Source organism: Episyrphus balteatus, chromosome 4 (genome assembly GCF_945859705.1).
Source record: "Episyrphus balteatus chromosome 4, idEpiBalt1.1, whole genome shotgun sequence".
Lineage (NCBI taxonomy): Eukaryota > Metazoa > Arthropoda > Insecta > Diptera > Syrphidae > Episyrphus > Episyrphus balteatus.
In genome coordinates, this window is record NC_079137.1 from 33739831 (window position 1) to 33761438 (window position 21608).

At 29.6% G+C, this 21608-nt stretch overlaps 1 protein-coding gene across 1 annotated transcript; it reads right to left on the minus strand.

Moving 5' to 3' along the window:
* Nucleotides 1-1125: 1125 nt before the first annotated feature.
* LOC129919418 (dnaJ homolog subfamily B member 14-like) lies at nucleotides 1126-1869 on the minus strand. Its single transcript, XM_056000285.1, has one exon. The coding sequence runs from the start codon at nucleotides 1690-1692 to the stop codon at nucleotides 1144-1146; it is 549 nt and encodes a 182-aa protein (XP_055856260.1). The 5' UTR covers nucleotides 1693-1869; the 3' UTR covers nucleotides 1126-1143.
* Between the last annotated feature and the right edge of the window lie 19739 nt (nucleotides 1870-21608).

Here is a 21608-nt window from a genome sequence, read left to right on the forward strand (position 1 = left end):
TTTTTGTCAAAAATGAGAAAAATAATAAATGACATTCTCATCACAACCAAATATACCATAAATTTAGGTTACCCCTGCTGTGTGGTGTGGTTCGCTTCATGATGACGATGTATCACAATTCGATAAGAATAACAAAAATCGGAAAAGTCGTTCCCACCGTACTTATATTCATACAAAAACATCGTTCCGTTGCATGCTGCTGCTAACGCACAATGGTTGATCCCGTCAAGCGTGCAGTTGTTGATGAGGAGAAGAGAAAAACCATGATGTCGATGATAACGATGGATGAGATGAGCCACAGTGACTTATATTTTGATTGTATTCCATAAATTGGAAAATTCATTTTAAGTCAAAATTTCTAGTGCCAAGGAACAGTGGGAAATTTTAGTAAAAATTATGGAAACCTTTCAAAAAATTGAAATGTGAGCCTCAGATTGAAAAAAAGAGGTAATTTTGCCATGAATTTTTTGTTCACTAAAAATCGACTGAAGTTAACTTGTAGCTAAACTTGAAAAAGAGCTGAAGTACAAGATGTGCAAAATTTTGCAAACATGAACAACTTTTCTCCGGAAAACATGAAATTTATATTTTTCGCGTGAAATTTTGTTCAAGTGAAACTTACAAAAAAGCTTCTTGAGTTAACTAAACTAAAATTTATTTACAAGATAAACTTAAAATAGACCTTATTAAAAACAAAATGGATATAGGTACCTAGAAGGTTAATCACCGTCTGTTTCTTTATTTCACTAAATATTTTATTCTGTTAAAAATACCATCTCCCAAAAAATTGAACACGACCGACTCAGTTGGTATTGCCATGTTCAAAGGAGAGATCCTGAGAACCCCGTCAAAAAAGCAATATCATATAACGTTCCAACACGAAATAAAAAGAAAGGTAGGCCTAAAAACTCCTGGTACAAGCAAATGCAAAAACACCAGCATTCAGTTGGCCTCAGAAACGGAACAATACAAAACCGGGAGGCTTGCCGCCGATTTCTGAGGTCAACCCGGCGAACCCCACAGGCGGATCACTAGTGTGAAGCAGTAACGTGGGAAGGTTATGATCCCCTCGACATCGAGATCATAACAGCGCCGAGAAAAAAGGAAGAAGAAGATTTTATTCTGTTAAAGATATATAAATTTTTAAATATGAGATAATAATAATAAGCATATAATACACATAAGCCATTCTTCATTTGTTAAACATTGAAAATCATTTTTATAAATTTTTTGATTCAAAGGTTTATTGATACCATGCAAATCGTAAGTTTTGCGTTTTTCAAAATCTGTCAAAACATCTGTTGCATTTCCTAAAACCTTAAACGCTTCAGTAGCTCCGGGTGCATTATTTTTATCTGGATGTAGTTGTAGTGCAAGTTTTTTGTAAGCTTTTCTGATTTCCAACTCATTTGATTCTTTAGGTACATCTAAGACTTGATAATAGTTTTGACATTTTTGGATTTTATTCACTGCTTCTAATTGTTCATTTGAATATTGTGTTGGTTGAGAGTCATTATCAGTTGTAGAATTTTTATTGGAATTGGTTAGGATCTGAGTAATTGTAAAGAGGAGGGAGGGAAATAGTTTTTCGGCTTTATGTAAAAATTCTACAGCTTTTTCAAAATTTCTCTCGATGAGAGCGGTTATTGCGATTTCAATAAAACGATCAGCTACAACTTTATTTTCGTCCATTTTGGATTACTACTACGGGATCAGTTTGAATAACAAATTCCAATTGAGTTTACAAATTTTTTAAGGTGTTTTAAACTTTACGTCGAATGTTTTATTAAAATTATTTATTAGGATTTTATTCAGATAATTTTTATATATTTTTTTTTGACACTCTATAAAGAAATTAGTGATATAAACTATCAACAAGTCGTTTTTCGTGTTTAAATTTTTAAGTAAAATTGTTGAGTTACTTAAATTAATGAAAGACAAATGAGTGGTTTTCATCCGAACAACAAAACGAGACAAAAAAACAGTTATGATTTTGACCATGTGTCTATGTATCCTACATATGTGTAAATATTCACCTTCTGCCTCATAGCTTCTTAACTACTTGCTATAGAAGAATCATGATTTCCCGGTGGCGATAGGCGTGAACGCGGAATGTAGCGTATTCTACAGAACAAACGATTTGGTACATTATCTATTGAAATTTAAGAATTTAGAAAATTGCAAAAATTACAAAAATATTACATTTAGGTGACTTTGCAATTTTCTAAAAAGTACCTATATCAAAAAAATATTCCCAAAGTTTTGAGCATCTTTCATTATACTCGTATTTTTTCCCATCGATGTAATTTTCAATGTTTCCATCATATCAGGGTTGTAAAAATGCTTTTATTTTCCATACAAATTAAAAAAAAATTATTATTGCAAATAAAAAACATTTGCATAAAAAAATATTTCTTGCAAATAAAAAAATTTTAAATAAAAATAAATGTTGTTGCAACTGAAAAATATTTGCAGTAAAAATAAAATTTGTATTGCAAATAAAAATATTTTTCATCAAAAAAAAAATTGTATTGCAAATACTAAATTTTCTGCATTGAAAAAGAAAATTAATGCAAAATGTGTCCATTAAATACTTTTTTTCATATTCGTCGAATATCTTACAATTTTTGCTATTGTATGGTCAACATTTAGTTCAATATTATTGTTAAAATAGCTTATGTATGGTCAAATAGCCAACATTGTATGTATTTCGACGAATATGAAAAAAAAATATTTAATGCACACATTTTGAATTTTTTTTTCAATGCAGAAAAATTTTTTATTTGGAATACAATTTTTTTTTAATACAAAATATTTATATTTGCAATAAAAATTTTATTTTCAATGCAAATATTTTTCAGTTGCAATACATTTTTTTTTAATGCCAAAGTATTTTAATTGAAATAATTTTTTTTAATGCAAATTTATTTTAGTTGAATTAAAATTTTTGTTTAATGCAATTTTTTTTTATTTGCAATAAAATTTTTTTTTTACTTCAAATTAATTTCTTTCAAGAAAAGGTTTCAAACAAAAAAAAAAAAAAACATCAAAAACAGCAGATTACCCAACCCAGTCGAAAGTTCTGAGGTACTAAACAAACAAAATAATAATAATAATAAAACTAAAATGCACGACTGGGTCGCACAAACTTGCTCTTAGGGTTAAAGTTGCTTAAATTTTTAAGACTTTTTATATAAAAATAAAAAAATAACATTCGCTTTTTAAAAAAATAAAATAAAATGTGAAATCAAATTGCCCTCCAAAACAAGTATGCAGTTTTGTTTGATATATTAAGATGTTGGAGCCATTTTTTAAAAAACTAATTTTTTATAAATAATTTTTTGGAAAAAAAAGTTTTAAAATAAAATTGGTACGCCATTTTGTAGAAATCACTCATCAGCATCTAAAAACAAAATTTCAAAAAAATTCAATGTAACGTTTTTGAAAATTTGATTTTTCAAAAAGAAAAATCAAAAAATTATTTTTTTGAAAATTATTATTATTTTTGGTTTATATTTAAATTATATAAATAATTCTTCACAAAAAGTTTCGTTGAAATCGAATAAGCAGTTTCGGAGATAATCGGATTTGAAAAAACGGTTCTATGGTAGGTACCGTTAATAATGATTTTCAAAAAAAAAAAATTTTCATTAGAAGATAGATCTTGGCTTAAAACTAGCATTTGAATTTTTCAAACAAAATCGTTGGAGCCGTTTTCGAGATATTTGAATTTTACTAAAATCGGTATTTTTAGTCCAAAAAAATTAGTTCCAAAAACCCCTCTGGAGAGTCGCCAAATTACCCTACATACCAAGTTTGACATCAATCGGTCTATCCGTTTAGGCTGTAGCTTCATTTACTGACAGACGGACTTCCGGGACCCATTTTTTTGGCATTCTCTACCATCGTAATGTCATGGAAAAATGTTATCTCAACTTTTTTTTTTGTACGAATGCATAACTTGATACATAGGACCTATATCGCAAGTAAAAAAAATAGTATCAAATTGAAAACCTCCTCCATTTTTAAATTCGGTTAAAAATTCAATCATCCAATGTCAGCCTACGTCGTCATTAAAATGGAAGCAAATTCAAGGGTTTTATTCATTCAAGTGCCATTTCACTTGACTTCCATATATTCTCATCCTACAGTGCTACAGTTGCTACAAAGTACCTACAACACAAAGATCAAACAATAATTAAAATCTCGTTTCTCCCAATTTCAGCTCTTGAAAAAAAAATCATTATCTTTAACATAATTTTTCCATGTCTCTTTTCTTATCATCCGTAAAATTATTTATTTTTTTTTTTTTATAAAAAAAGGAATTCCAATATCTAAATAAATATTAGTTAAGCTATATCCCATTTCTGATTAAATTTTAACGTAAAACAAAGATTTTTGACATTCTCTATAGGTACCTAAGCTATTTTCTATTGTTTTCTATACTGGTACAAAAGTATTTGTGTCCCGACTTTAGGCTATATATGAAAATAAATCTATGTTATAGGAACATTTTTCGAAACTGAAGGATTACTTCAAAGAATAGCAAACGAAATTCTTATGGCATTATAATATTATGTGGGTAACATCATATGCAAGCATAACAAACACAAACATCCCAGATACTAGCAAAGACACAAACATAGACACTATCTATATGGCACACCTCTGTGATGCCATGTTTCTTCCTCCTTCCAATAACATCACAGGGACACAAATTGCTTTTGGTTTTGGATGAAAATATTTAAACCTTCCCCCTTCAAAGAGTCTCTTGAAATGAGAATGAAAAGGGGGTTTGGGGGAGGTAGGGAGGGAGGATGGGAATTCGTGTATACAATATGTAGGTACTCAACTCATACCTAGAGTTCTGTCTGTGCATCGAGTTATGTTGAACGTTGAACGATTACCATCATCATCATCATCACAACGTCGTCGTCGTCATCATCATCATCACCAAACGAACCAACCAACCATCGCAAAGAACCATCATCAGGATAGTATAGGGTTCCCATAAAGCGATAATATCTCTTTGATGAAATTATTGGAATTACACCACAAATATTTCACTTTTGCCCCACAAAGGAAGTTTAATTGCAGGCATTTTTGGTTGTTTCCAATTTCTCTCTCTGATGATGATGAAGGTTGTTAAAGGAGTGCTATAGAACGAACGAATAACAACTCTTTTATAGCCCCCCAAAAAATACATACATATACAAGGACCAAGAAGTAGACAATGGAATTTTATTTCATTTTCAATTTTTTTTTTTTTCAACTCAAACTCAAAACAATTCGACAGTGTTCGATTGTTTTGGAATTCAAAAAGGAAAGGGTTTCAAGAAGAGAATTTATTCCTTCATCAATATCGTTTATCCAATCCAAAAAATCTTGTTTCAATAAATATTTCACTGTTCGAAATGTTGCTGACAAAAAATTATGTAAACATATTTTTGTTTTTGTTTTTTCAACTAATCACAGCAGGTATGGAGACCAAATTTGGGGGGAATTTTTAAAAATATTATGAATTCTCTCAGAAAACCCACAACCAGAGACTTCATGCTGGGAATAAATTTTGTCGATGATTTATTTAATTGGAGAGATTATCATTTGTTTATTTAATTTTTTTTTTTCTTCAAACAAAGACTTTAATTCTTGAAATTTGACTTAAATCGATAATAATCCAACAGAGAAATATATATAAAGAATTTGTATGAGAATGTACAAAACTGACGATGACTGCAACTAATTTGAAGGAAAAAAAACCAGGTCATCGAAGAAGAAGTGAAGTAGAGAACAACTTGCTGCAGAGAGCTATCAATTTAATGTTCCCATGTTTCCACAGTTCCCATCAGAGTAGAGTATAGCAGAGGGGTTTTTGTTTGCTTTTTATTACTTAATTACCCCAAACATACGCTCTATGGAGTTTAAATTTTGAATTGAGTTGAGATAATTTTCCATCTGAGTGTGTATACCTGCAGTTTGTAGGGTACCCACCCGGCCTATATACAAGAAGAGAAAAGAGGTAACGAACTTTATTTTGGTGCATGGAAAATTGGTCCAGTTTGGACAAGTGCATTTGCTGCCTCTCGCTTATATTTGAACTTACCACCAAAGAGGTGATGCCTGTTTAGAAGCTGATGCCAGTTTACTTATGGGAATGGAATGTAAATACAAGGTGATCAAGTCATCCATGAGTGTGTCTACTGTCTATAGATAGTTACCATAGAACCGATATATACCATGCTTTTACTAACTAGAACACCTGTTTGTGTTTTGAATGGTATAAACAGGGTGGTCTGACTTTTTGACAGCAACACAAAATTAAAACTGTCAAAATATCATGAATTAACATAAATATATGTAGATATAGATGCAAGTCTAATTACTTGTCAAGGCTTTTTTCTTACTTTGTGTCGTGATAAGTATCTACTTGTTTTTGTATAGAAAATGTTCATTTGAACTTTCATTTTTTTACTCAGTCAATATTGATTAATTGTTGTTGATAAAAATAAGAAAATTTTTGAGTTTTGATCCATAGCTGTTTTAAGATTGGAAATAGGGGTTTATGTACCTACTTGTAACACGTTTTTAATGCCAAAATTGATAATTCAAGTTATGATGATTTTCAAATGAATAATTTTCGTTTTTTTGGTTTTTTTTTTATAGAAAAATGTACACAACAAAATAGTTTTCAATTAAATTCCAAAATTTTTATAGATCTCTTGAAAATTAGCTGAGTTTACTTAAATCCTAAAAATGTGCATTTCAGAAAGTTATCTCCTTGATTATAATTTTTGAAAAATCATGTTTTGAAAACAGGTATGATGATGAGAATATATGTCTTCCCAAGAGAATGACATTCATATACTTTTTTACTTGCGAAAAAGGTACTAAAGGGCAAGTTTAAGATTCGTAAAAAAGTCGAACTCGTGATAAAAATCACACATGATATTACAATGATAGAGAATGCGAAAAAGTGAGTCTTGCAATTCTGTCAGTCTGTATCTATCTGGAACTACAGCTTAAACTAGTTATGATTTTTGTAGGATGCGCTAAAGGTGAAATTGAAAGTTTTTTTCAGAATCAATAGCAACGGTACCTGCTATATAACCCAAATGAAAAAAAAAGCTTAGTACCGTCGCCGTTAACCGAACCGATGTCCTCATTTCTGACTTATTCTTAAATGATTCAGCTTATTTCATCATAACCTTAAAATTAAAAATAAGTACAATTTTTGAAAAAAAAAAAAACATTTTTTCTATTTGGAAATTATGAAACGGGCTCATAAAATAAAAATTATTATAACTATTTCTTTTGAAGGCATAAATATTTTTTTTGTAAAATGTATACATAAAGTTATTCAAAAAAGCGCAGATTTTAATTTTTTTTTGTCATCCTTCTTTTGGAGATTTAATATACAGGGTGTCCCAAAAGTAATGGATCACACGAAATATGCTGATAGGCCAACTTTAGGGCTCTCAGACTTTGATAACTTGTTCATCCCAAATCCTTACGGTTTTCGATTTATTGCAGTTTTCAAAAATGTATAAAAGTTTCCAAACTTGAAGCTAGAACAAAAGATATTATAATTTTAATGCAAAAAAAACAGGGGTTTTCAGAGCAAAATAACAAACAAAAAGAAATAAACAAACAACAGTCGAGGAAATGTGTTTATTTTTCTTTGTTATTTTTCTCTGAAAAGGCCTATTTTGTTGCATTTAAATTGTAATATCTTTTGTTCTAGCTTCAAGTCTGAAAACTTTTATACATTTTTGAAAACTGCAATAACACGGCAAGTTTTTAAAATAATTAACCTGTGTCACACCATACTAATTTTTTTTTAGGGGGTGCTCTGAAAAAAAAACTAAGAAATTGAGTTTTTATAAAACATTGAACTGTTAATTAATTTGCAGCAAAATGGCGTATGAAATAATAAATATTTTGATTAAATAATTATTTATTATTATTTGGCAATGTTTTAGTGAAATAATTGTAAAAAACAAAAATCAGTTATGAGCGGAGGAAGGAAAATACTGTTGCAAAGTCGGTATTTTTCGAAATTTCACAAAAACTGCATTAAATCAAAAACCGTAAGGATTTGGGATAAACAAGTTACCAAATTCTGAGAGCCCTTAAGTTGGCCTAACAGCATATTTCGTTTGATCCATTACTTTTGGGACACCCTGTATATAAAAAGCAAGTTTATGTTCTTTTTAAAATTTTCTTTTAATGATTAAATTAAAATTAACTAATTTATTAATTTTGCCAAAAAAAGTCTTTGTTATTCCCTGCTTACAAATTTGAAAATTAAAGCCTCCAAAATGTGTTACATATTCTTTTTAAAATTATTCAAAAATCTAAACGCATAAATTTAATGTATAGTTAATACTCATTTTACTTGTTTTACTCATTTTAAAAACTGATTGTACCTATGCCTTTTAAACATTTTGAGGTTTGGTAGACAAACAAATGACGTTAAATTAATTTTCCAAAGATAAACAAAAAATCAAATTTTTTTTGTAGCATAGAAAAGAATTAAATATTTTTTAATGTCGTGCGACCAAGACCAAATTTTTGGCAAATAAACCTGTGAAATATTCAGTTCATATTTCTGGCTTTTGAAAATGAATTCTGGCTAGGTATATTTAATTCCAGGTCACTTTTTGGAAATTTTTGAGGGTAAAAGAGCGATTCTCCAACTAACGAAGTTTATTTGCGGAAACAAGTCTTAAAGTTATTTTTGGTACCGAAAATCAAAGCTACTAATAAAACGCTATTAGCATTGGGCGAGTAACAATAAAATAACATCGTTTGAAGGCTATTTTGATTCCAAATTTTAACGTAGCAGAAATTTTATAAAATCTTATGTATGCACTATTTGCCTTACATTTTTCTTGTAAGATTTTAATAAGATTTTTGAAAATTTCATTAAAAATTTATATTTTATAAATAAAACAACATTAGCTGCGTTCCTTTTGAAATATTTATCTACTTTTTAGTACTTAAAGCTGCTTTGAACTACTTTTTCAGTATAGCAAAGTAGTTCAAAGTAATTTTAAGTACTAAAAAGTAGATAAATATTTCCAAAGGAACGCAGCTATTAAATCACATTTGAAATACTTATAACAAGCTTTTTGTAATATGCTATGGAATCTTTCGCAGCACTTGTGGGTTTACTGCTGTACAATATGGAATAATTTACCCATTGACAAAAATTATGTTACGAAGAAAATTAAAAAAAAAAAAACTTAGAACTTAGAACTTTGGGCCACTCATAAGAACCTAAAAATTGTATTTTTGCATGAAATAAAAAATGAGTAGTTTTTTAAATATCAAATTGTTGTATCTTTCGTTATATTAGCTGTGTTTTATTTTCCTCGTGATCCAGATCAGATTATTGTTTTTATTAGCTTTACAACAAAAGTAGGATTTTGTTTTGTTATTGTTTCGCAAATAAATTCATGATCTGATCTGGATCACGAGGAAAATAAAACACAGCTATTATCTCCTTTATGAAATTAAAAGTCAAATAACTGAAGATATCTCGGGCAATGAAAAAGATATCGGAGAGATTTAAACAGATTTGTTTTAAAGAAGACAAACAGTTTTTATAGAAACCGTTACAAATTATGTTGACAAAAATTACATTGCAGCATAACCTCAAAAACAGTCAAAAATTAACAAATTATGACTTTTTAGATATAAAATCAAATTCTTATAGAAAAAGGATTTAAACTCAAAGAACATGCAACTTTTATGTTCTAAAAACTTTATTATAATAATTTTGGAAAACATTTTTACAAGTTCATTTAAAATTACATACGACGTTCAATTGCGACAGCTTTTTTCATCTATTTTATCTTTAGTATTTAAAACACAAACAAAAAACAATTACCAATACTTACTTATTACACAGTTGACATTTATAAGTACCTAGATGAGTATTTTCGTTTGAGTTAAAACATAATATCAGCGAAAGTATCTATCTCATCAAAACGAAACCCTGCCGGGATAAAATAACAACTTTATAATTTGTACCTCCTAACTTCATCCTAAAATTGCTACAGGATAGGTAATTGCAGGTATCTAGGTATTTATAGAAATGGAAATAGGTAATCGTAGCTACTTATGTTGTATCGTGGCGTGGGTGAACCGCTAAGAGGGTTCACAGGATTTAAAAACAAAAAATTGGGTAGATATTTATTTAAATTGTTTCCTAAGAAATTCTTTAAGTACATCTTCCTACTTTTACTTTACTTTTATAGGACAAAAAACTTATCTATCTCCAAACACTGTTTTTGTATATCTACCTACATCGTCCTTGCAACAAACAAAAAACTTTCTTTCTACCTTTCTTACACAAAACTTTAACAAAAGTTTTTCTTTAAACTTCTTTTAAATTTTCCAATTCAACTAAAGACTCTGTCGACTCACGTTGGGCGCCACCCTGTACTTATCCACATTTGTGTATAGTACAGTAGCGAGCAAAAAAAATGCAAACAATAAAAACATTTGCATTTTTTTGCTCGTTTAAAAACGCATTATTTAGGTAGACTTTTGACCAAATAATGGTTTTGGAGTAAAATGTTCCACTAATTGACTCTGGTTAATGAAAATAAAACAGTTTCAATATGCCAAATTTGGTAACTAAGTTATTGTTAAAAACTCTTTAAAATTCTTTCGTTTGCATTTTTTTTGCTCGCTACTGTATTTATGCATATAGGTGCGTTATAATGGTGAATTTCTTGTTAGCAATGCATCGTGTAAACACCGTTGTCAATATATAGATATAAAAAATACCAACTTCGAAAATGATGACGATCGAAAGATAATTATAGCCTGAAGCTGTTATTTAATTGAACAGTCGCCATTGGACATTCAACAGATAGATTCTCGCGTATATCTTAGCTGCCGCCGCCGCCGCCGATGTAGTCGCTGCCGTCACGTTCGTTATGTTTAAGTTGCTGTTGTACCTTGTGTGTTTGGGGTTAGGCTCTGTCAGTGTCTCTTTTTTCTTGTTGATTGGGTGTGCGATAAGGTTTGTTTATTTTGATTGTGTAGTTAGTTACTTGTTGTTGCTGTTATTCCCTTGAACTCTTTCTCTCGTTAAGCTATCTTGACGTTGACGTACCTCCATAAATATAAAAACACCGTCAAACCGACTCTTACACTCTTTGAATTGGCTTTGACATAAACAAAAAAAAAAGCAAACAAAATATTCATACACAAAAAATTCCCATTGAAACACCGAACTAGATCATAGACTTGTGATGAAAGCCTATAAGAGCTTCAGGCCGGTCGGTCGGTCGCGGTGTTTGGAAAAAAAGGCCCCAGTTTCTAACGAACAACAACAACAAAATTCTTCTTCTTCTACTTCTTTTGTACAAAATATCTAATCGGCTTATGTCGTTGTTTGGTATAAGAAAATATGCATCAACCGAACTTCTCTATATGCTCACTCAAGCATACCTCCTTTAACCATCCAACCACATTGGTACTTTATTGTATTCACCTCAAACAATATAGACATCAACGTCAACAAAACAAATTCATGGCGACAGCCCTTTATTTTTTTTTTTTTTTCAGACCAAACCCCAAACACAGTTAGGGATAAAAAATTATTCTAAAACTGCAACCAAAATCATAAATGATTTTTTTTTGCCACACAAATGAGGGTTCAAATTTCATAGAAAGAGAGAGAGACCCATATTATAACATAGGGGGAAGGATACGATACATATAATTCCCTTAACAATCCGTATCCATTCTACAACCAATAAATCCTTGCTACCGTTGCGGCAGAGTGCGTTAACGTTTATTATAGAAAATAAATAAATAATAATAAACCCAAGATTATAATTTGAAAAATTCAGAAAAAGTGAATTTCCATTATTGACAACAACAACAACCCTCACCTTTTTTTTTAAAAAAACACAGGGTTGATAGACAGAGAGCTATTATAAAATGCAACTCTGAGTTAAATGATATCCTTTGAGTTATATAAATCCTGTTATTATGATTTAGATCCTTTTGAAATTTTTATTAATTTAATCCAATTGTTGTGTTGTTGTTGTTTTAATCCTTGAACAGAATAAAAATGCCCGGTAAATTTTTTGAGAGCGAAATTTTGTTACACTTTCCAAATTCTTGTCTCACTATATTTTATATAAATTTTTTATCTCACAGATATTTTTCTTTGATTTCGAAAATTTTCACTTGAAAATCACTTTTTGTCGTTTTTTTGTAATTTTTTAAATTAATTCGGTTTTAACTTAAGTATTTTTATTATATTATTTTGAATATTTTCGCGTTAAAAAATTCGTTCTAAACTTACACGCACGACGTCTCAAAACAAACTGATTCCTTTTGTAAAATGAATCTTTTGGATTGAATTTTCTTTCCTGTTTTTGATACGAACGAGAATCGTATTGAATAAATTTTGTATGTTTTTTCTCTTTAAAGTATAATTTTATTTGAGTGAGTGGATGACTTTCTGTTTAGCAAAGAGGGTTAGAAAGAGATATCTATATTTTATTTGAGTGGTAGATAGAGTATCTCACTCAAGAAAAATGTGCAGTGAAAATTTGTATCTTTTAACAAAAATGCACTTTAAGGGTTGAGTGGAGTTAAATTAGCTCAAATGAGACTATGTGAGTGAAGAAGAAGGTTGAGTGGTGGTAATTTTTTTTTGAGTAAATAACACTTTGGTACACGGTAAAAAAAAATATGGAAAAAATTTAATTTCAAAATGTGCCTAAGAATAGAGTTTTGAAGGTGAAATTTCTTCCTTGTCCCTCGATTTATAACCCCCTAACCCTCAACAAGGTTTATTCTTTCGACATCGGTACACCACAGGTTTTAATTGTTTTCTGTTTGAACCTTAGGAATTGTGCATTATGGAAATGAAACAGCAATCAATCAATTTGAACGATTTTAAATCTCTTTTATGCCAGCCTTATTTTTACATTATGTATTTCTCATCGATATAAAAATGTTAACTAAAAACATTTAAACAAATTTCATTCACTTAAAATAATTCCTTTGTATATATTTCATGTGATGTCATTCAATCAAATTCTGTTCGTCATAAACCTTTTAAAATATTATAAATTCCTTAACATTTTTGGTATGCCAACAAAACAACGTTTTTGTTTGCTGTATTTTATTGAAATACACGATAAATTTGTTGTAGAAAATTATCTAAAAATCACATTCTACTTCATTATATTGAGAAAACAAAAAATAAAATAAAAAGTACGTATACGCCATAGTGTACGATCTGTGTAAATTTACGATGATTCGAAATTGATTGATCTTTAAAGAATATAGTTGATTTTCGGGGTCCAAATAATTGAATTTATAATGTTGTATATAATATTAAAAGCTTTTGGCATCAGTTTAAACAAAATTGTTATAAAAATAAAATGCACGACTGGGGTCGCACGTACTTGCTTTTGCAGTTCAAAGCACTTTTATGTTAGTCTACTTGTAGATTTTAAAAGCTGGATCTAAATTTTTAAAAAATTGATATTGGGGAAGAGGCGACATTTAGGGCAAAATTTTGTTAAATGAAAAAAAATTTTTTTTTGTTATTTGACTTTTTTGAGAAAAAATAAAAATGCAGTTTTATTGCCACTGCTTTAAATATTACGTATACAAAGTTTAATCAAAATCGTTAGAGCCGTTTTCGAGAAATTCGTCATATCGTATTTTTTCGTATGGGAGGTATACGTTTTAAACGAGATATAAAAAAACAAAAAAAAAACCAACTTTCAGAATTCCATAAAAATCATCTGTACCAAATTTGAAGAAAATCCATCCACCCGTTTAGGCTGAAATGTGTACAGATGGACGCACAGACGCACAGACGCAGGGACCCACTTTTTCGGAATTCTCCATCATCGTAATGTTGGTTTTGATTAAAACCTCAATTTTTTTTTTTGACACGAAACAAATACTTGCCCTATAAAGCAAGTAAAAAATGCATACCTAATACTAACCTTTTTTTCAAAATATTGCTGTATTTTTTTTTGTTGAAATTTTTAACTGTCTTCCTAATTTTAAGTAAAAAAGACCGAATTTACAAATGCCTCTCAGATTTGCAAAAAATCAACCAACACAAGAATAGTTTTTGAAGTGAAAACTTCTTTAGTATCGTAGTGATTTGAAACAAGATGAAATAAAAAAGCGACACGAAAAATCAATTGATCATAACTTTTTTGTTTTAATAGATAGATGAATGAAATGTATACAGTAGATAGGTAATTTAATAAATTATGACTGTGCAAAATTTCAATTAATTTCATATTCAAAATTCTGAGATAACGGTGAAAAGATGTTCTTTTTCTTAACACGTTATATCTTTTGATCTAGAGCACATAACAAATTTATTTAACTTTAATACGCATGCTGACAATTTAACCTTTCATTTAATATATCACACATAACGGTACGTGCTCTACAAGTTATATAATCTTTAATTGAAAAACTTGAAAAATATCTCAAAACACCTGTGAAGATTTGTTGCCGATGACCAGGCAGCAGAAGAGGAAGTACCGTGTAATCTCAGTTTGAAATTTCGACATGGTTGGCTTTAAAAAATTCTTATTTTTTTTTGTAGGCATGGTAGAAATATGATTGAAGCGTCATGTAAAAGGTGAAATAATAATGATATAAATTTTTTTATTTATTTATTATTATAAGTTGTCTTTTAAAAAATGGATTTAATGGCGTTAGAAGAGAAAAGAGATTGATTGTTTTGCTTTTTTTTTATGAAAACTAATTGGGTTAAAAAAATAAAAAAAATAAGTAAGTAAATAAGTAGGTTGTCATATAAAAAAAAGTGATGTAATAAAAAAAAGTTATATTTTTTCGATTTTTTTTAAATGATTTTTAAGGTTTCACTTCAACCACGTGTGAATTGCACACATGATTTTTGTTTTGTTTTTTAACTTAAAAATAATTTACGTAAACATAAAATTCAGTTTTTTAACATTAACTCTTGCTTATAAGTCTCTTTCAAAAAAGCACCACTCTGCGAGTCGCCCTGCCCTTTCACCTTGTCACTAAGGCTTTTTCGCATTGTTCACATGTTAGTAAAATAATACTTATATGTACATTGGGGTAAAACAACTAAAAATCAACGAAAGCTACTTTGATTTTAATATTTTACGGAATGATTTGTGTCAACGATGAACATTTTAAAATCAAAGTAAAATGACCGTTAATTTTAACTCCCCATTGGTCACGCAAATATGATTTTTAACAATGAAATGGAAAAATTTTTGTTTTAGATTGATGTTTGTTTAATGATTGAATACAATGGCCAATCCTTAATTTTTATGTTAAAAAATATAAAAATCTCCCATTTGTTGCGGTTTCGATCTTCGAATTTGTGTTCAAAGTTTAAGTTGCCTTAATATTGAATTTTTGTCTTAGGTTAATTAATCTATAACTATCAATGTTTAAAATTTGAGATTGAACGCCTATTCACATTTAGGCTATTGATTATGTCATTTAGAAAGGAACTAAGACGTTCACGGGTTTTTATTGCAGGAATCGTTCAATAAGTTATAAAAGAACATAAAACCGCGGAGTGCTATTAAATGAGAGGGTGGAAACTGAAGATAGGGGTGTAAAAGCCCCCTTTTTGGTTTTTTCAATATATCTCGTAAACCGAGCAAAATTTTAGTATATTGCTCTCAAAACTTTTTGTAGAGAATTGAATTTCCTATTAGAATAATGTTTTTTAAAAATTGAAAAAAAAAATTTCCATACCAAAATAGTCGAAACAATCATAAAAAAATATCAAAAAAAATCGATTTTTTGAGTTTTTTTGCTTTTTTAGTTGTACATTTTTTTTGGGTTGAGATAGACATAAACATTGCTCCAAAGAAAAAAAGAAGATTGAATTTCCTTCAAAACCCTGTACTCACTAAATTTTTTCATTGAAAATTAACCAAAGTATGGCCATTTTAATCTATCTTTTTTTCGCATTTGTAGTTTTACTCAAGTAAAACAGAAACATTTGAGGGGAAAGTACGATAACTTAAGCACCAAGAACTGATAATGAGATTTTGTAGAGGGGTTAAATACAATCATTGTTTACTATGAGAGGGGGGGTCTATGTCCCCCCGTTTTGGCGGGAGGGGCAATTTTCTAAAAACAATACTTAAAATAAAAAAAAATTATTAAAAAACAACGGCAACACTTAAATTTTAGTTGATACTTTTTTCAAAAGCTAGAATTATAAACTTAATATTAATTTTAAAATGAAGTTATTTTAATCAATTGTTTTTGAAATACCTGATTTCAAAGTCAAAACTTGTGAAAAAAAAGTTTAAAAAGCACATTGAGTACAATTTTCACAAAGACTGTGGACTTCAATACGAAATTGATCGACAAAGTAAACTGCCTTAATTGATTTCTTATCAAATCATGAAAATCATAATGTTACTATGCCTTCTACTTTTTGAGAAAATTGAAAAATAGACAAAATACTTTCATTATTGGAATCACTCGTTTATTTCAAAAACAATTGATTAAAATAACTTCATTTTAAAATTAATATTAAGTTTATAATTCTAGCTTTTGAAAAAAGTATCAGTCAAAACTGTGAGTGTTGCCGTTGTTTTTTAATAATTTTTTTTTATTTTAAGTATTTTTTTTTTAAAATTGCCCCTCCCTCCAAAACGGGGGCGACATAGACCCCCCTCCCATAGTAAACAATGATTGTATTTAACCCCTCTACAAAATCTCATTATCAGTTCTTGGTGCTTAAGTTATCGTACTTTCCCCTCAAATGTTTCTGTTTTACTTGAGTAAAACTAAAAATGCGAAAAAAAGATAGATTAAAATGGCCATACTTCGGTTAATTTTCAATGAAAAAATTTAGTGAGTACAGGGTTTTGAAGGAAATTCAATCTTCTTTTTTTCTTTAGAGCAATGTTTATGTCTATCTCAACCCAAAAAAAATGTACAACTAAAAAAGCAAAAAAACTCAAAAAATCGATTTTTTTGATATTTTTTTTATAATTGTTTCGACTATTTTGGTATGGAAATTTTTTTTTTCAATTTTTAAAAAACATTATTCTAATAGGAAATTCAATTCTCTACAAAAAGTTTTGAGAGCAATATACTAAAATTTTGCTCGGTTTACGAGATATATTGAAAAAACCAAAAAGGGGGCTTTTACACCCCTATCTTCAGTTTCCACCCTCTCATTTAATAGCACTCCGCGGTTTTATGTTCTTTTATAACCCATTGAACGATTCCTGCAATAAAAACCCGTGAACGTCTTAGTTCCTTATTGCCCTGTTTTTTTCGACATAATCAATAGCCTAATTGCCGATGTTTCTTATTTGGATCTTATTTTTTTCACTCAATTCATTGAAGAATTTTTTCCACTCATGTGTCATTTCTCTTGCTCTTTTGATTTAATTTCAAAACAATTTACCCACTCAAATTATATACTCAAAAGAGAATGAATGAACCAAGAGAGAAACTGAGAGCGAGTGAATTATTCTACGATATAACATTTACCATACGATAAATAATACGGTCAAAAGAAGGTGTTTGTTATTTGTTTGTGTTCTTGTTATTTTCAAAACAATGCGTTAACTTCACGTTGGTTGTTGATGTTTATGTTTTTCCACCATTAAAAATTGAAATTGAACAACTCGATTCGATAGACAGGCCCAAACAAAAACGAGTTGCATTGAAAAAGCACTCGGCTACTTTGGAAATTATAAAACCAAAAAAGAAAAATAAATAATTTCACATCAGAATTTTTTTATGGCCATTGCAACATAGCTCACGTACCTATCTAGTTATGGTAATTCAAGTGAGTGCTTTAAAGATTGAAAACATATGATTTTTTCTGACATTTCACTTATGTCTTTATGAAATGGTGGTGGATTATTATTCACGAAGATGCGAAGGGTGAAAAACGCATCAAAACAAATTTTTATTAGAAAGGGATTTAATATTCGAATTCAGAAGCAGTTTTTTTTACTTGAATTGTTTGATAACATTTTGTAGGTAGCTACCTTAATATATGCACTGGGTTTTATTGTTAGAAAAACGTTCCAGTCTGTTTTTATTGATATCAAGTCTTGTGTGTTGCAGGAAGATACCTATAAAGTTAACAATTAGTCGTTATTATGTCAGCCCTATCCCGGCACAGATGTATTTTTTGTGTTTTTTTAGGAGATGAGATGAGTATTTTCAATGAACTCTATTTGTTAGAAAGGAAAATAAATTAAAAAAATATTCCACACGGATCTATAGCTATGTTATGCCTCAGGGTATTAACATAAAATGTGTGGGTAGAAGGTATCTAGAAAGGAACCTAGTTCCGATTTGTTATTGAATTTTTTAAAAATAAAATTCTTGGTATCTCAATCATATCGTTTTCTTCTAGTGATTCAAGACTATATCGCATGGATAACGAAGCAAATCTGTGAACTTATTATAAGCATACAATTTTAACAAAATAGGGAGAAAATTTCAAGAATACCTTTGCACTTGCATAAACATAAAATGTTGCATTTTTCGACTAAAGCCTAGTATAATGGGCGGTTTAGTAAGAAAATCGTGCACTTTGTGATAAAAGCATGAAATTTATATCGTTGGTAGTACTCAATATAAGATAAGATAAGATATTTTGAGATATTGGGTCACCTTGTATTCCATCCGGGAGGGTAGATGCAAGCGGTTTTCTATGCAATTCTTTTTTAATTTATGTTAAGGGGCTAGGCCACTCAATGTGCTGAAAAAAAATTCCCTAATGCAGTCAAGCAGAGAGTAACTACAAAAACTATTATAAACAAATACCAAAAATTTAAAACTCTACAGAGAATCTCTGTACGCGTGCATTGTTCAAAAAGGCACTCAGAATAAAATTTATGACAAATCTTTAAAACATTATCCCACACAGAAAAATGTACGAATTTCTTGATTAATGAAATAGAAAAAACTTTGTATTTGAATTTTCATATGGAATTGATTTACACAGGAACAAACTTTATAAGCAATTGAAGGTTGCTGTTTTTGAGTTAAAAAAAAATTACTGAATTCAAACGCCTATCAAATTCCTAAATTTGAATACTCTAGAAATCCCGTACGGTACGTACATATTTCTATGCGAAGTAAAGTTTTAAATATTTGTACTTTGGTTTTTTTTTAGTAACGCTGTGCTGTGTGCTTTTGAGAGTTTTTTTTTGCAAAGCGAGATTCACTTAAGAGACGTTATTTTGTAATTTTAATTTTGTTTTTTAAGAAATTTTTTTCAGCACCTTGAGTGGCCTAACCCCAATAAATTAAACAAATTTTTGGATTGAAAATTGATATATATTAAACTCCTGCTCAAAATTAACGCACACTTTTGTTTTCTTTAGTTATACCCCTGCATCTTGTTTGAAATGGCTTTAAAATTATTTGTTGTATTTTTTTGTGTTTGCTTATTGTTTAGCAAGTCAGAAAAATTCTAAATTGCAACAGTATTATTAACCAAAAAAAAGATAAACCAAATTTAGCAATTCAAGGTCTGAAAACTGATATTAAAATAATTTTTGTTTTTTAAGAAAAAAAATTTAAAAAAATGGAAACGCGTGACAGTTCTTTCCAATAATTTTTTTCAATAATTGGCATTTTCTCCTCTAGCGCATATGGTAATTTGGAGTCGTCTATTCTTTCCACGAATTAAGTTTTGAAGGTTTTGTTGTAACTTTTCTTTCACTGCAGTTTTCTGTTAATCAAGAATGCTTGGAGGTGGATTTCGGCCGCAAATGCATTTTTTTCAACATTTCCTAGACATGTTCTATTGAATTTACATCCGGATATCTGTGTGGTCAATTCAAAGGTGGCACATTTTAATCATGAAGATATTCTCAAACCACTCTAGCATGCATTATAGTGCATCAGACTGATTTGTGGACCAAATCTAGGGGTGATTGGAACCGCATGCTGTTCGAGAATATCAGCCAAGTATCTTTGGGTACTTAAATTAGGTCTAGGAGATCTCACTAACTCCGTAGGTGTTGTGAGGCAGAGTTTACTCCATGAAAATTTATGACTCATCTCTAAAAGGTTCGCGGGTTGACAGATAGACTTCAGCATACCTCTCCAAATCTTCCCCACAAACATTTTATTACATACCTTCAATTTAAGCTAAATCCTGTCTTATTTGAGAAAATAACCACGATACTGTGAGATAAAGTAATAGTAGGACTTTTTTGTAAAATAAATATGATGTGCGTTAAATTTGAGCAGGAGTGTATATAAAATTTTTATGATTTTTTGTAGGATATAACTTTAGATTATGTATTATCTTTTTATTGAGACATTAGATATTAAACTGAAATAATAATAATTTAAAGAAAATCGCAGCAAAATATGAAGATATTTACAAAAAAAAAAAGTTTTTTGTCAAAAAACTATGTTTAAACGTTTTAAAATAATAATTTTATTGATGGAATATCTTTTACAAATTGTTATTTCACTAACATTTATTTTATCAATAAATGTCGATATAAACCAAAAAATACCAAATATATGGTGGGTCTTTTCCATGATTTCTGGCTTAAAACAGAAAACTTCAGAGGCCAAAATCTTTTTTTTACTGAGCCAACAATGGAAAATGCCATCGTGTTCAGCATACTCGAATTATCTCTAGTAGACAGGAGCGCCATCTATGAGCATTTTCAAGCACAGTGTTATTATCGATAACTTGTATGGGAATTCTATCTCTGCTAAAAGGACCACGCACATTTTGTATGGGAAGTGGCCTTCGGTGAAATTGTCTGAAATTTTAGTATGTTGTTCTCTTGAAGCTCCGGATTAAAAGTCGATATGGACAGAAAGTCGAAAAATTTACAGTATCCTTAAGATCTCAAACCTTCTATAAGGGATAGTAACTCTCTATATTGTGTTTTGCGCTATTTTTTAGTGGAATCCACAGGCTCGCTGAAACCGAATCTAAAGTCCATTTTGCCATTTTTTTTATCTACCTATATGTTAATTATATACGTTTTTCAGGTCACTGAAACCAGATTCGAAGTCTATTTTGCCCTATCACGTCAGGTTTTCGAGATTACCTCAGAAAAGAAACGAACATCTTTTTTGTTGATATTGTATTGTTTTTTATTGTTGTGTCCAAAAATTTGTGCAAAATTTAAGGAAGAATAGTGGTAGGTTTGGATATCCCTAGTGCTGGTCAAATCGTTCCGAAAATTAATTGGTCATATCTTTCAAAATTCTTCCAAAATTCAGCAAAAATGAATTTCTTTTGTAAGGGTGCTTGTTTTTTGGCTATAACAGGTAAAATATTATCTGGAACACATCTGAAACACATGATAGACTGATAAAACTAGAAAAAATATAATTTTTTTTCAAAGGGTGTTTTTTTAGGGATTGGATTATGTGTGAGAAAGAATCCATAATAGGTGACATAAATGTTATTTACTTTTAGAACTTGGTGGAAAAGTTTCGTTTGTCATTAGAAATACAAATTTTAAGAAACTCCAAAATTATCTGGACTGAAAGGGTGTTTTTTTTAAAGATGCAAATGAGAAATAGTACAAAAAAAATATAACCCAGTGAGAACTGCTAAA

Excerpts from the sequence above, each read along its gene's own strand:
- LOC129919418 (XM_056000285.1), bottom strand. The coding sequence starts at position 1,692 with ATGGACGAAAATAAAGTTGTAGCTGATCGTTTTATTGAAATCGCAATA.